The following is a 14424-nucleotide window of genomic DNA, read 5'->3' as shown; positions in this document are numbered from 1 at the left end:
CCCTCCAGTCGCTCTGCTCCTGGGAGTTCTAACCGGGGTTTGCCAACAATGGTCTTGCCTCTTATCAATAGCGCTGTGTTGGTCGAACAGAATATGGTTCTCGGAGATAGTGTCTCTCCTCAACGGCTCGCCATGGGCGATTCCGGCGAGGAAGGACCTTCTTTCTCACGCAGAGGGCACGATATTCCATCCCAGGCCTGACCTGTGAAACCTCCATGTTTGGCCCCTGATGGGAACCAACTGAGGGACACTGGGCTTTCGCCTGCAGTTGTTGAGACCATCCTAAGTGCTAGGGCTTTCTCCACTCGGAAAGTTTATGCCTATACATGGGGTGTCTTTTGAAAACACATAATGTAGATCCAGCTAACTGCCAGGTTGCTTCAGCTCTGGACTTCCTGCAAGGAAGGTTGTCAAGCACTTGCCCCTCCACTCTCAGGGTTATGTGGCCGCTCTTTTGGCTTGCCACGCCCTGGTGGATGGGGCGCCGCTTGGTAGGCATCCTCTGCTCGCTCGCTTTATTCGCGGGGCGGGCAGTTGAGGCCTCTCGTGAGAACCATGGTTCCTTCATGGGACTTGGTTATAGTCTTCAATGGCTGGTTGAGACCCCATTTGAACCTCTACAATCATCGTCTGACAGACTTCTGACCCTAAAGATGTTTTTTTTTCATGGCAATAACTTCTCTAAAGAGAATTGGGGATATGTAGGCTCTGTCAATATCACCATCCTGCATAGATTTTGCCCCAGGAATGGTGATAGTGATTCCGCATCCTCATCCTGACTACCTTCCTAAGTTTATTTTTTTGAATGTAATTTCTGTCACTCTTGAAACCTTCTGCCTTCCGCTGTTCACAGCACCGGGTCAGGAGAGACTTCATAGACTGTGTCCAGTCCATGCTCCTCAGGCCTACGTCCACCACACCAGACAGTGGCGTAAGTCAGAGCAATTGTTTGTTTGCTATGGGGGCCATAACAGAGGTTCTGCCGCCACCAAACGAACAATGTCACATTGGGTCAGAGATGCTATTGCCCTTGCTTAAAAGGCGTGTGGTCAAGCTTCGCCTATAGGATAAAGGGCTCCCTCCACCAGGGGATTTGCCTCTTTTAATGCGTTAGCAAGGGGGGCTCCCTTACAAAGTGTTTGTAATGCGGCAGGCTGGTTCTCTCCGCACACATTCATAAGATTTTAAAGCTTGGATGCTCATGCTACTCCGGGCTCTCATGTCCTTGGATTGACATCAGAAGCTTATGTCTGAGGCCTTTTGCGTCCTTGTGCACACCTAAACAACCGTAAGGGTTCCGGACACCATCAAGCACGGCAGCGTGGGTATTCTCGCTCCCATTTGCATAAGCTTATTCAGCATTGAGTGTAGCTTTTGAAAGGGAACACTTGGGGTTACTTGACTGTAACCCTGTTTCCTGATAAAGTGGAAAGAGATGCTGCATCGCTAGGCCATGCTGATGATGCTCCAGGACTGGTCTTCAAACAAAAGAGACCTGATGGCTACAGCTGGAGCTCATCTATGTATAGCCTCGTGTAGACGCGCTAATGACGTCACTGACCGAGGCTATGATACCTCCAGGTCAATTTCATTGACGTGTTTAAACACACTTTTCACAGCCGGTCGTGATAAGCCTTTCCATTTGCATAAGCTTATGCAGCATCTCGTTCCGCTTTATCAGGGAACAGGGTTACAGTCAAGCAACCCCAAGCGTTTTCTCCAGAACGACTGTACAGCCAAATCTAATTTTGTCGCAATATTATCCTGTTTGACACTGTGAAGCTGCTTTGACACAATCGTGATTGTAAAAGCGCTATATAAATAAAGTTGATGGATTGATTGACCTAATATAAAGGGGTAAAAAAAGAATCTTGCAGGAAGAAAATACTTTTTTCCCCCATAAATAATCAGTAATACCACCATGAAACAGTAGATATGTTTTATTTCAAAAGGCCGGTACACAAAACTGCTGGTTTGGTACAGGTTCTTTACAGCACCGGAGAGAAAATTAATAGATTTTTTTTTTCAATTATTAAACAATCATTTTATTAACAAATTGTGTCTGTCATAACTGAATGTTTCTTAAAGATACAATTATCTCTGATAGTGCTGTAAAGTGTAAACTATACAGGGAGCCCTTCCTTGCGCATTACTATAATATAACAACAGAGCCCAAATTATCTTAAATTCTGCATTTATTTATATACATAATAATCAACACTCAAATTACACATGCAAACTTGTCATAAGGCAGTTTTTACATTAATTCTAAATCCAATTATAAAATTATGTTTTCATTCAATTTCGTTATTAAAATATAATCATGTATATACAATTTGACACAGTGTGACAGTCTGATTTATTTAAACACATTAAATAATCAAGATCACTAACAGGTTCAGTAGAATACAATTAATATATAGGCTAATATAGGTCATATATTTAGTGAAATAGATTTCTCTACACTGTAAAATCTAACAGTGATTCTAACTAGTTAACTTTACTTAATGTCTTAACTAGGGTGACAATGTTTTGATTATAAAATATTTTTTTGATTATAAAATCACTATAAAATCATTAATTACACAAGTCCTGATTAAAGACTAGAGTGCCAACAGTGACTGCTCAATTGTCATATTCACTAACAGCACCTCCAACAACAGCTCCAGCAATACCTCCAGCAGCAGCTCCACCAACAGCTCCAATAACAGCTCCAATCCCAACAGCTCCACTAGCAGCAGCAGCTCCAGCAGCAGCAGCAGCAGTAGCAGCAGCTCCAGCTGCAGCAGCTCCAAAAGAAAGATTAAATCCAAGCAAAGAAAAAGTAGCTCCTCCAGCACAAATAGCTTTTACAGCAGCTCCAACAAGTGCTCCAGCACCAGCTCCAACAGCAGCTCCAACAATGATTCCAGCAACAACAGCTGCAATCTGAAAATGACGCTTGTACTTGGAACAAAATTTTAAAAAACTTGTTTTAAATCCACCCTGGCTTGCTTTAGACTCTGCTCTGATTCTTTCTTCAGTCTCCTTTATCTTTCTCTCAAGCTCTTCTTTTCTTTGTTGCTCTTGTTTTCTCAGATCTTCCTCACTCTTTTTTTTATATTCAGCTTTCATCTCTGCTCTGATTCTCTCCTCTTCCTCCTTTCTCACTCTCTCCATTTCCTCTTGTATTCGTCTTTCCTCTTGTTGTTTTCTCTCCTCTTCCTCTCTCAGCCCTTGCTCTTCTTCCTCTCGTCTGAATCTCTGAGCATCTTCAAACATCTGATTACTGTAGTGTCCTCCTCCATTCTGCTCTATCATTGAGTCAATCTTCTGCAGTAGATCCTTCACCTGCTCTCTGTTATTCTGAGCTTTATTGTTGAAGACGTGAAATCTGCCTCCACACTGATCAACTAGATCTCTTAATCTACAGTTCTCCTGAATGAGCTCCTCTACTGTCTGTCCTTCTAGCAGATCTCCATGAGTGAAGAGAATGATGGAGTATTTTAACACCTCCTGACCAAACATCATCTCAATGATCTGAGGAATCTTCTGCTCTTGCTCAGTGAATCTCATGTTCACAGGAAACACAATGAGAAAAGCGTGCGGTCCAGGACTGGATATATAAACACTTTTCGCTATCTCTGTCATTAAGTCCTCAAGCTTTATCTCTGTGTCGAATAATCCAGGAGTATCAACCACAGACACAGATCTGCCTGAAACAGTGGCGTGAGCATCTGAACATTCTGGGGTTACTGAACTCGTACTCATGACTGAGTTAAACTCTTTCTGTCCCAGGATTGTGTTTCCAGCTGCACTTTTCCCAACACCACTTTTACCCAGAAGAACAATCCGTCTGGATGAAGGACCGGAGACAGGAGCGGCTGGTTCATCATTTTCTGGTATGTTTCTCTTCAGTGGATTCGACTCCAGCGTCTCTTCACCCACTGTATACAAAAGAAACAGAAAATAAATAAATTACATTTTAAGCTCAACTGCAAATATTTTTCATTTAAAGATGTCCAGAAGGTTTAATATAGCTATTAAAGACTCACCCTGTATGTCAATGTATGTCTGAAGAATTTTTGTAAGTAGCATTGTAACTTGATCACTGGGTCCTTTCTTCTTGTTGTTGAACACGTGGTATCTCTGCTCATATTTCTGAACGAGTCTCTTCAGTGGTTCGGTGTCATCGATGAACTCTTTTATAGTCATGTTTTCATCCTCCAGTTCGTCTCCTCTGGTGAAGAGAATCCAGGTTTTCTCCAGTCGTTTTTTCCCCAGCAGCTCCTCAATCTTCTCCACAGTTTCTCTCTCTTCTTCAGTGAATCTGTCAGCTTTGATGACCAGCAGAAACACACAGGGACCAGATTCACATTTCTGAAGAACCTCTTCATATTTCTTCTTAATCTCGTCTTCACTCAGCTTTGTGTCAAAAAACCCCGGTGTGTCATAAACATGAACTGGTAGTTCACCAAAAGCACCAGATGCCACGGCTATGTTCTGAGTGACTGATTTTGATGTTTTCTTTGCGATGAAAGCTTGTCGTCCCAGGATTGTGTTTCCTGATGAACTTTTCCCAGCTCCTGTTTTACCCAGCAGGACAAAATTCAAACCAGCAGTCATTTCTGTCATTGTTTAGCCTAAAAATAAAAAGTGAAGCACACATGAAATATGAAAAGCACACAATCCAGCTAACAATCTTAGGTTAAAAGAATGTTATAGGTTATAAAAACATTATGTCTGAAAGTTCTTAGAACGTTCAAAGCTTACAGAATTTAGATGGCATATTAATGTTATTTGACTATAAGAAAGTTTCAAGAACACAGTACATTCCCCAGTGTTGGAGTTTTGAACTATGGTGGCACCCAGCAAACATTGTGGCATGAAGCTTTTAGTTTGTCACCATTGTTGTTATTCAGGATCTGACTCTTGATAGATATGTATACATACACAGTGGGTATGGAAAGTATTCAGACCCCCTTACATTTTCCACTCTTTGTTATATTGCAGTTATTTGCTAGATTCATTTAAGTTCTTTTTTTCTCATTAAAGGGGGGGTGAAATGCTGTTTCATGCATACTGATCTTTTTACACTGTTAAAGACTTGGAATCCCATACTAAACATGGACAAAGTTTCAAAAGTTAAGGTGGACGTTTGATGGGAGTATTTCTTTGTCAAAAATACTACTTCCGGTTAGTCATAAGTTTCGGCAAGTTTTTTGAGATCATGCGTCCCCTTTGACGTTAATGGGGGCGGAATTTCCTTGTATGGGCCTTACGGACAATTCTACCGGAAGCGCGTGAGAGAGAGAGAGAGAGAGAGAGAGAGAGAGAGAGAGAGAGAGCGAAAGTAACAGGCTACCCCCATCAAAGCGCTGGCTCGTAGGCTGCTGCACAGGTGATTACAATGTCACCAAAAAAGTGCGTTTTTGGTTGCCTGACCAAGACAGTCCTGCACAGATTCCCCAAAAACCCCGTGTTAAGGCAACAGTGGATGGAATTTGCTTTTCTGGATCAGCAACTGAGTTGCGCGAATGTTTATATCTGTTCGCTGCATTTCGGTGCCGACTGTTGCATAAACAAGGCCCAGCTCGACGCCGGATTTTCCAATCGCCTAATGCTGAAGGATGGAGCAGTCCCAACGATAAAGGTCCCAACGTTAGAACCGCAGGCGGTGAGTAAGACTGCTTCAAATGTCTGTGTTTTTGCCTATGCTCATCAAGTAGCCCAAACATGATCACGTATAGTTAATTGATCAATGGAGCATGCGATGTGTAGTGCGTGTACATTTGTTTAGCTGGCCACTATATGTGTAACTTTATGTTTGTGTATTGTAAAAGCAATCCAAACAACAATACACAAAGAGTGGGGAAATATTTTGAACTAAATAAGCACGCTTCTTCATTCAAATGCGCTACTATTCCGTGTCTTTCTATGTAAACACTTAGCCTGCGGTGCAAAACCAGTCCGCTTACTAACGTTACAATTGTCTACACAAACCACGCGTAAACACACAAACACACGTGCACAACTGCACTTCTCACATGTACACCTTCAAAGACAAAAATACGACGATATAATTCAAGTATAAATATGTAAATAACACAAGCCGCTAAGCATATTATATAGTTAGTGTATAACTTGTACCACATAGAGACGTCCTGCTCTAGTCGTTTTTGCTGCTGCTCCTGTTCAACTGCAGCCTCTGGGTCTGATTCCGGATCATAGATGTATGGCTGTATCTGATTAAAAGCCATATTTTTATTTTGAATAAAGTTTTTTTCCCGCTGTTAGGGATGACACAGCTTTACGACGCACTCGACTCAACACAATAGCAGCAGCGCGCACACGTCATTATTTAGCTCCGCTCACACGATACGCCCCCACCCGCTCTGCTTTTTTCGGAATCTTTCTTATATAATTATTAAAAAAATAAAGACTTTACGGAGATATGCAGGATGCAATGCTACTCTATAGGTACTCAAGATTGACATGACACTGACTGAAACTGAGTGTTTCACCCCCCCTTTAATGTACACACAGCACCCCATTTTGACAAAAAAACACAGAATTTTTTACATTTTTGCAGATTTATTTAAAAAAAAAAAAAAAAACTGAATTATCACATGGTCCTAAGTATTCAGACCCTTTGCTCAGTATTTAGTAGAAGCACCCTTTTGATCTAATACAGCCATTAGTCTTTTTGAAAAAGATGCAACACGTTTTCCACACCTGGATTTGGTTGTTCCTCTGCCATTCCTCCTGCAGATCCTCTCCAGTTCTGTCAGGTTGGATGGTAAACGTTGGTGGACAGCCATTTTCAGGTCTCTCCAGAGATGCTCATTTTAAGTCAGGGCTCTGGCTGGGCCATTCAAGAACATTCATGGAGTTGTTGTGAAGCCATTTCTTGGTTATTTTAGCTGTGTGCTTAGGGTCATTGTCTGGTTGAAAGGTGAACCTTTTAGCCCATGATTGCAACCAGTCGTCCTGTCCCTGCAGCTGAAAAACACCCCCACAGCATGATGCTGCCACCACCATGCTTCACTGTTGGAACTGTTTTGGACCGGTGATGAGCAGTGCCTGGTTTTCTCCACATACCGCTTAGAATTAAGACCATCTTGGTCTCATCAAACCAGAGAATCTTATTTCTCACCATCTTGGAGTCCTTCAGGTGTTTTTTTTTAGCAAATTCCATGCAGGCTTGCATGTGTCTTGCACTGAGGAGAGACTTCCATAGGGCTACTCTGCCATAAAGCCCCGACTGTTGGAGGGCTGCAGTGATGGTTGATTTTCTACAACTTTCTCCCATCTCCTGACTGCATCTCTGGAGCTCAGCCACAGTGATCTCTGGGTTCTTCTTTACCTCTCTCACAAAGGTTATTCTCCCTGTTATGGTACAGAACTGTGGAGACAAAGATGGTGAATATGTGATTTATTGAGCGAACCAGTATTTTAGAGCAGAGGGAAAGGCAGCGCAGGTGAGTTCTTGCAATGGTGATGGCAGGTGAGAGATGCAGAGGGACATGGGGACTTTGATGGAGAGAGACGCTGGAGAACGAGGAACACTGAACAACTGGACGCTGGAGATCGAGGAACACGGAGACACTAGGCGATGGAGATGAAGGATGCGCAGAGGAGACGTTGGAGACAGGTCAGACTAGTAGCTGGAGTCTGTTGGTTTTAGCTGGGTTTGAGAGTACCTTGCATTAACGAGACCGGACAAAGAGTGACTGTGACTGTGGTGTTTAAGTGCTCGTGCTAATGAGGGTGCTAATGGGTTGCAGGTGGAGGTGATTAGTATTCAGGTGAGGGTGTGCCCTGGGATACCGTGACGTTGGAGCCTGGCATTTCTGTGACACTCCCCTGCTAGCTCAGAACAGCCAGCTCTAAGAAGGGTCCTGGTCGTCCCAAACATCTTCCATTTAAGGATTATGGAGGCCACGGTGCTCTAAAGAACCTTAAGTGCAGCAGAATTTTCTTGTAACCTTGGCCAGATCTGTGCCTTGCCACAGTTCTGTCTCTGAGCTCTTCCGGCAGTTCCTTTGACCTCATGATTCTCATTTGCTCTGACATGCAGTGTGAGCTGAAAGGTCTTATATAGACAGGTGTGTGGCTTTCCTAATCAAGTCCAATCAGTATAATCAAACACAGATAATCAAACACAGCTGGACTCAAACGAAGGTGTAGAACCATCTCCAGGATGATCAGAAGAAATGGACAGCAGCTGAGTTACATATATGAGTGTCACAGCTAAGGGTCTGAATACTTAGGACTATGTGGTATTTCAGTTTTTCTTTTTTAATAAATCTGCAGAAATGTCAACAACTCTGTGTTTTTCTGTCAATATGGGGTGCTGTGTGTACATTAATGAGAAAAAAAGAAATGATTTTAGTAAATGGCTGCAATATAACAAAGAGTGAAAAATTGAAGGGGGATCTGAATGATTTCCATACCCACTATGTATATGTGTGTGTATATATATATATATATATATATATATATATATATATATATATATATATATATATATTAAGAAACCAATATTACCATCCACATTTTATTGAAATACAGTTAAAGCAGCCAGAGTGAAATTAAAAGGAAAAGTTAAGTTTTGTTAATAATTCTGAATAATATGCATACTTTTGATATATGTTGTGGGAAAGATATCAAACAAACAAACAAAAAAACTATTATTCAGTTTTTTTTTTTTTTAAAGAAAAGAAAAAAAAGAAATAAGAAACTAAGTAATACTTGACTAAGAAATAATTGTCCAATGTAACACATATGTAACAAAAATGTATAATAAACGCCCAATATCACATATATGTAATATTACAGATCTTTCACAAGGAGGGGTTGTATTTCAAAAACAACTGCAGAAAAACGTAACAAGTGGTCCCTGTTAATGCCCCATAATTTTCCTATAATGAGAAATTGGTCCGGGTTCTTCTGGGTTAACAATATTTTTGATCAAAAACGAAATGCATTTTACTGTCTGTTGTCAAAATGGCGGCTAAAGCGGAAACGTCAGAAATCGAAACTGTTTAGTTTCGATTTCTGACGTTTCCGCTTTAGCCGCCATTTTGACAACAGACAGTAAAATGCATTTCGTTTTTGATCAAAAATATTGTGATAACTGCACCGCTTTCCCCCCGTTTTTTCCACTGTAAATCTTTTACAATGTGTTCTAAACAAAATTCGACAAACCATGTCGTAAATCTCAACAGCTAGGCTATTTTTAAATGATGCAGCTAACTGAAAATAAGCGTTTATTAAAAATGTTAGTAAAATAGGACTCGTTGACAGCATATTTAATAAACGTATTAAACAACAAATACTAACTAAAATTAAGCTACTTATTTCAAAGTCTAGCTCTTTAAAACCGTCATTAAATGTAAACGCACTTCTGATCGATCATCAGCTGTAGCATTTAAACAACACAAAATCTTTAAATCATACTCAGACTTCTTCAAACTTACCACACAGAGAAAATAACTCTGGTAAAGTATGGATTTTGCCTCTGATCTCGAGCTTCGAACTGTCTGCGTGGCTCTTAAAACACTTTCGTTTCCAGTCACTGTGGCGAAAGGAAAGGCTCAAACCAGGGTAGCCAACTTTCCCGTGTTAGCCGGGACGTCTATTGGGCTCTCCCATACGCGACCAATAAACTGAAAAAAAAAAAAAAAAAGGAGGTCGCACTCCCCCCACCCCTCATCCTTCACGCGCATCAGTATGTAATTAAACGAGCCAATTGCTCCACACGCACACACACACACACACACACACACACACACACACACAAACAACAAACAAAAAAAGGACAATGTGTGATGCTGTTCGTTCAGGCAAATGGGAATAAGGATTAAACTGCAAATATGTGTACCCTAGTGAAAATATTCTTTATATAAAATATATTCTCTTTTCAATGGAATAAATATAGCCCACTAAAACAATTGTTTACCATTTTTAAATAGCTATAAAAAAAGTATATTAGCATATTTTCATAATACAACTTTTAACACACTTAATAATTGTATTTGAGTATGTTTTCTAATATATGTTTAGTTTCGATTTCTGACGTTTCCGCTTTAGCCGGCATTTTGACAACAGACAGTAAAATGCATAGACATCATATACATAGACGCCCCATGATGTGCTGCAGCGTGATCCAGCGTCGCCGCCATATTGGTTGGGTCTCTCCACTCAACGCTAGCATTCAGAGTCAATGGAGAGCGAGCAATTATGCCCGTATTTTATGCAGCTTAATTACGGTGGCAATAAAGCAATATTGATACCAGATCGCATGGGATTACATTTCATAAGTAAGATTGAACAATAATTTAGGTTATTTTACAATTTATACATCATTATCATTTCATGCTTGTGTCATTTGTGGTGTCTGTAGGCCTATTTCACAAAGTAAGGCTGCAGCACATCGCAAAATGAACTACCCTGGAGTTACAGAGAGCAAGCATACGCAAGAAGCTGTGCAAAAAGGATTTTAGCTCCCCAGTCCCAGTCGCAAGCCTGACAGGGTAATGTAAGATGCTGGAATGACCTGGAGTTATAACGTTTACTTAGGCCTTTACAAAAATAATAATTCTGAGCTGGTACAGTATATGGGAGCTTGTTAGTGTTACAGAAGGTGTGTGTGTGTGTGTGTGTGTGTGTGTGTGTGTGAGAGAGAGAGAGAGAGAGAGAGAGAGAGAGAGAGAGAGAGAGAGAAATAAATCTAAGTGAAAAATCAAACTTGTTTCTTTATTAAAATATAAAATTCATACATTTATACATTTATCAATATGCCTGTGTGAGTGTGTGAGAGAAATAAATTCAAATGAACAATCAAACTGGTTTCTTTATTAAAGCCGCACTTGGCTACTTTTGCTCTCGAGGTCCCCCTACAGTTTGGAAAAAATAATGTCCTACTACTGTCGTAAGCTCAGTCCTCGCGCGTGCATTTGTTGACATTTGTTGACATGACAACCCTGATAGCCCTGAACTAGTGATGCGCGGGTCGTCTCATAACCCGCGGACCCTGTATGTCTATTTAATGGTCGCGGGTGCGCGGCGGGTTGAAAAAAATATATACAGTGGTGCGGGGCGGGCCAAATAACTTCATAAAAGTGGCGCCGCGGGTCGGTGCAGCGCTAACAGTTCCCCTGAACACTGCAGGAGGAGTTCACATGCAGGTGTTCTTCTGGCGGCGCGTGTGAAATGTCTTCATCCCAGGTAACGTTACAGTCAGTGGCATATGTTTCAGCATGTCATATGAATATAATTTCATGGGTTTTATTTTTTTTTCAAACGCCAAATAATCACGATGCTCACGTTTACAAGCCAGCGTCATTATAGTAGTCTATTGGTTAGCGTTTTCCAGAATCTATATGATACTTCAGTTCAATGTTTGAGTGGTAGCTCACCGTAACAAGCAGGACAGCATCGGTCGGGCACGCCTCCTTCAGCTCACGCCGACGAGCAAACGCTGGTCACATGTTGATCCTCGTCCTGTCTTTAATCACAGCACTTTTTCGTTTCCTCTTATTGCTTTCCTCCAACAAAACCTTTTCTTTCTTATTTGTCTCTGCTGCTTCGGACATGACTATATTATCCGACGAACAAAGTTGGGCTCGCACGTCTGAATGTAAGGAAGTGTGTGTGTTGGTGGAAGTGACGTATATGCCGTAAAGCAGTCAAATTTTGTAGTTCTTTTTGTTCTCGGGTTACTACCCGAAACCCGAAGTTTAAAAGTACGATTAACAACGATACAGACCCCATCAGGCTATGGCAGACGTGTCATTCAACCTATTGTAAGTCAATTTATCATCACAAGAGTCTTAAAAAATATATTATGAAGGTTGAAAAGTTACCTAGTGCTGCTTTAAAATATGAAATTCATTAATTTATACATTTATCAATATGTCATTGTCTACCATATGTCTTAGTTAAAGCTCGTAATACAAAGTCTTTCTACATCAAAGCAAAATATTTCAACGTGTGACAGCATCCTGTATCATAACTAAGTCTCTGCAGTTTGTAACAAATCAAACCGTGTGAAAATCCGGTAAAAACTCGGGGAGTTATGATCATTGTAGTTGAGAATAAATCTTCCTCAGTAGAAATAACGCATTGGGGACCCATCCAAGATGGTGCCGCGCTGATACATCCGCTCCAATAGGCAGCGTAAGTCTATGTATATTATGTCTTATGTAAAATGCTTTCCGTTTTTGATCAAAAAAACACACACACACACACACACACACACACACACACACACACACACACACACACACACACACACACACACACTCACACACACACACACATATATATATATATATATATAAAGCCAAATTTACAAATTAAAGTGATATATTTTAGTATATTTTAAACTGTATGCTCAAAACTAACAATGCACTGAAAGTACATTTAGTAAATTAAAAAAAAAGTAAATTTAGTACCCTGAAGTTGTAGTATATTTAAAGTTAAATTTTAGTATAAATTTTAAGTTTATTTATTCATGCTTTGAATTCGCTCTACTTTCAGAAAGTGTTGACATGTAGGCTATGACTAATGCATTAAAAGCCCATTTTTATGCAGTGTAGCCTATACGATCTACTGTAGTTGTGATTTAAGTTTAAAATGTTTAATACGTTTACATTGTAACAACCGTGTTACAATCTGACCCCACTTCATCGATAGGCTTATGATGAACTTTATTCTTACACAAACAGACGCCAGACAACTAGCCCGATGCCTCTGAAACATCTGTGTATTGACAAAAACTGCATTTATTTCACTTCAGCTGGGATAAAGTTGGCAGACACAGCGCGAGCATCTCTCTACGGGAAGCAGTTGTGTCCGACTTCACGTCTGCGTTTCCACATGCACGGCCACCGTCGACCTGAAGCTGGTGAAACTCGCCATTATCTGCGCGAGTGGGTCTGCAGATCTGAAATGGCCTCCTCAAGCGCCACAACAGAGACAGCTGGTAACTCTCTGCTTTTAAGAACAACTTGAGACTAACTTTGAATATTTCTGAAATAAATGTGTTAATTAAGCACACATATTGGTGCGTATTTGCTCGCGTGTCATTTGAAATGAAGTATGGTCGAAAGGGCAACAGTGCTGTGAATGACTGAGTCGAGCAGCTTAAAATCTGGAATTTTCACTAAAGTTACTTTAAAACGCAGAGTAGTATAAACGACTGATAAAACTGTACATGCTGTGCTGTCATGGGCGTAAATGTCTATCACAGGGGTCTTAAAGAGTGCATTTTACATGTTTTTATTTTACTCTCTGCAGACACAGAGGTTGCGACTATGCAAAGTCTTCTCTTCATAGTGTCAGTTAAGCATTCATAAAGAACTTTTCGTGCTTTCCACCAAGTGAGTGGATCTTCATTTCTTTGAATCAGGGGCTTTGCTAAGTAACTCATCACTGCTGCCATTGCTTCTGATGTGGCATTCCTGACAGTAAATGAATTAGCCACCTGCTCATCAAAGTCCCCACACACTGAATCTTGCTCAGAAGAGGTGATAGGAAGCCTATGCTCAGCATGAGGTTCATTCACCTGCCTGCTGGAGCCGAGTGCTGAAGCTGCAGCAGTTATACTCTTGCAGGCCTCATCTACTGCTGCTGGATCGTGAAAGCCCTTCTGCTTAAATCTTGGGTCAAGCAGGGTTCACTCAGCCAACAAGCTAAAGAATTCAATTCGGTGAAAACTTTGTTGCATATCAGCAGCCAATGAATTGAATTCACCATAGCCGAAATGGAGTCATTGACAGTCAACCTTTCAAGCTGTTTCTGGATGACTTTTTGTAGCCCCTTGCAATTAAAATAACTTTAGATGCTGTCACATACCTGCCATGGAAGCAAAAAAGAACTTTGCTTGAGCTAAGCACTGACCATATAATATTAACATACAGCAACTTAAATAATCAAATAAATGCAGCCTTGCTGAACATAAGAGACATCTTTCAAAAACAATTTTAAAAAATCTCAAACTTTTGAACAGTTGTGTATATGTTTGAGTTGTTATTAAAATGAATTATAGTGCCTTGGGAACCTAAGTGAGTTCTCTCAGAGCCAACAATATTTAATATATAATGCCAGGTTTATTAAAAAGAAACAAGCTACATCAGAGGTGAAATGCAGGAAAGAGAAGGATGTGTTTTTAGGTTTACTTATTTAATATTGCTCATACAGTGCCCAGTATGTTTGGATATCAAAGCCTTGAGTTGAACACATTTTGATATTAATGTAAAATAATTTTGGGAAAATAAAAAGAAAAGCTCCTCATCTTTTTCCTGCTTCTCTTTCTGAAGCTCCCTAAATATTTTTTTCTCAAAAACCTTTCTTTTGTTGTAAAGGGGTTATTTTTTTTAAAATATTTATTATTATTATTATTATTTTTTAATTAACTATAGTAATATTATTAGTAGG

General features: G+C 40.4%; 1 protein-coding gene across 1 annotated transcript; it reads right to left on the bottom strand.

Annotated features, from left to right (window-relative positions):
* Positions 1 to 1594: 1594 nt before the first annotated feature.
* Positions 1595 to 9623, bottom strand: LOC137090973 (GTPase IMAP family member 8-like). The gene is made up of 3 exons (XM_067455008.1): positions 9462 to 9623; positions 4035 to 4622; positions 1595 to 3926 (listed from the first exon to the last, which is right to left on the bottom strand). The coding sequence occupies exons 2-3, from the start codon at positions 4612 to 4614 to the stop codon at positions 2626 to 2628; spliced, it is 1881 nt and encodes a 626-aa protein (XP_067311109.1). The 5' UTR covers positions 4615 to 4622; positions 9462 to 9623; the 3' UTR covers positions 1595 to 2625.
* Between the last annotated feature and the right edge of the window lie 4801 nt (positions 9624 to 14424).

This window comes from Pseudorasbora parva, chromosome 2, assembly GCF_024679245.1.
Source record: "Pseudorasbora parva isolate DD20220531a chromosome 2, ASM2467924v1, whole genome shotgun sequence".
In the NCBI taxonomy this organism is placed as follows: Eukaryota; Metazoa; Chordata; class Actinopteri; order Cypriniformes; family Gobionidae; genus Pseudorasbora; species Pseudorasbora parva.
The sequence above is the reverse complement of the archived record's forward strand: the minus strand, read 5'-3'. Positions and strand labels throughout refer to the sequence as shown.

Bases quoted from the DNA above. Each gene is read 5' to 3' on its own strand.
- LOC137090973 (XM_067455008.1), bottom strand. From the start codon at position 4,614: ATGACAGAAATGACTGCTGGTTTGAATTTTGTCCTGCTGGGTAAAACA. The intron at 3,927-4,034 runs GTGAGTCTTTAA...TTTTGTATACAG, and splicing joins GACATACATTGACATACAGG to TGGGTGAAGAGACGCTGGAG.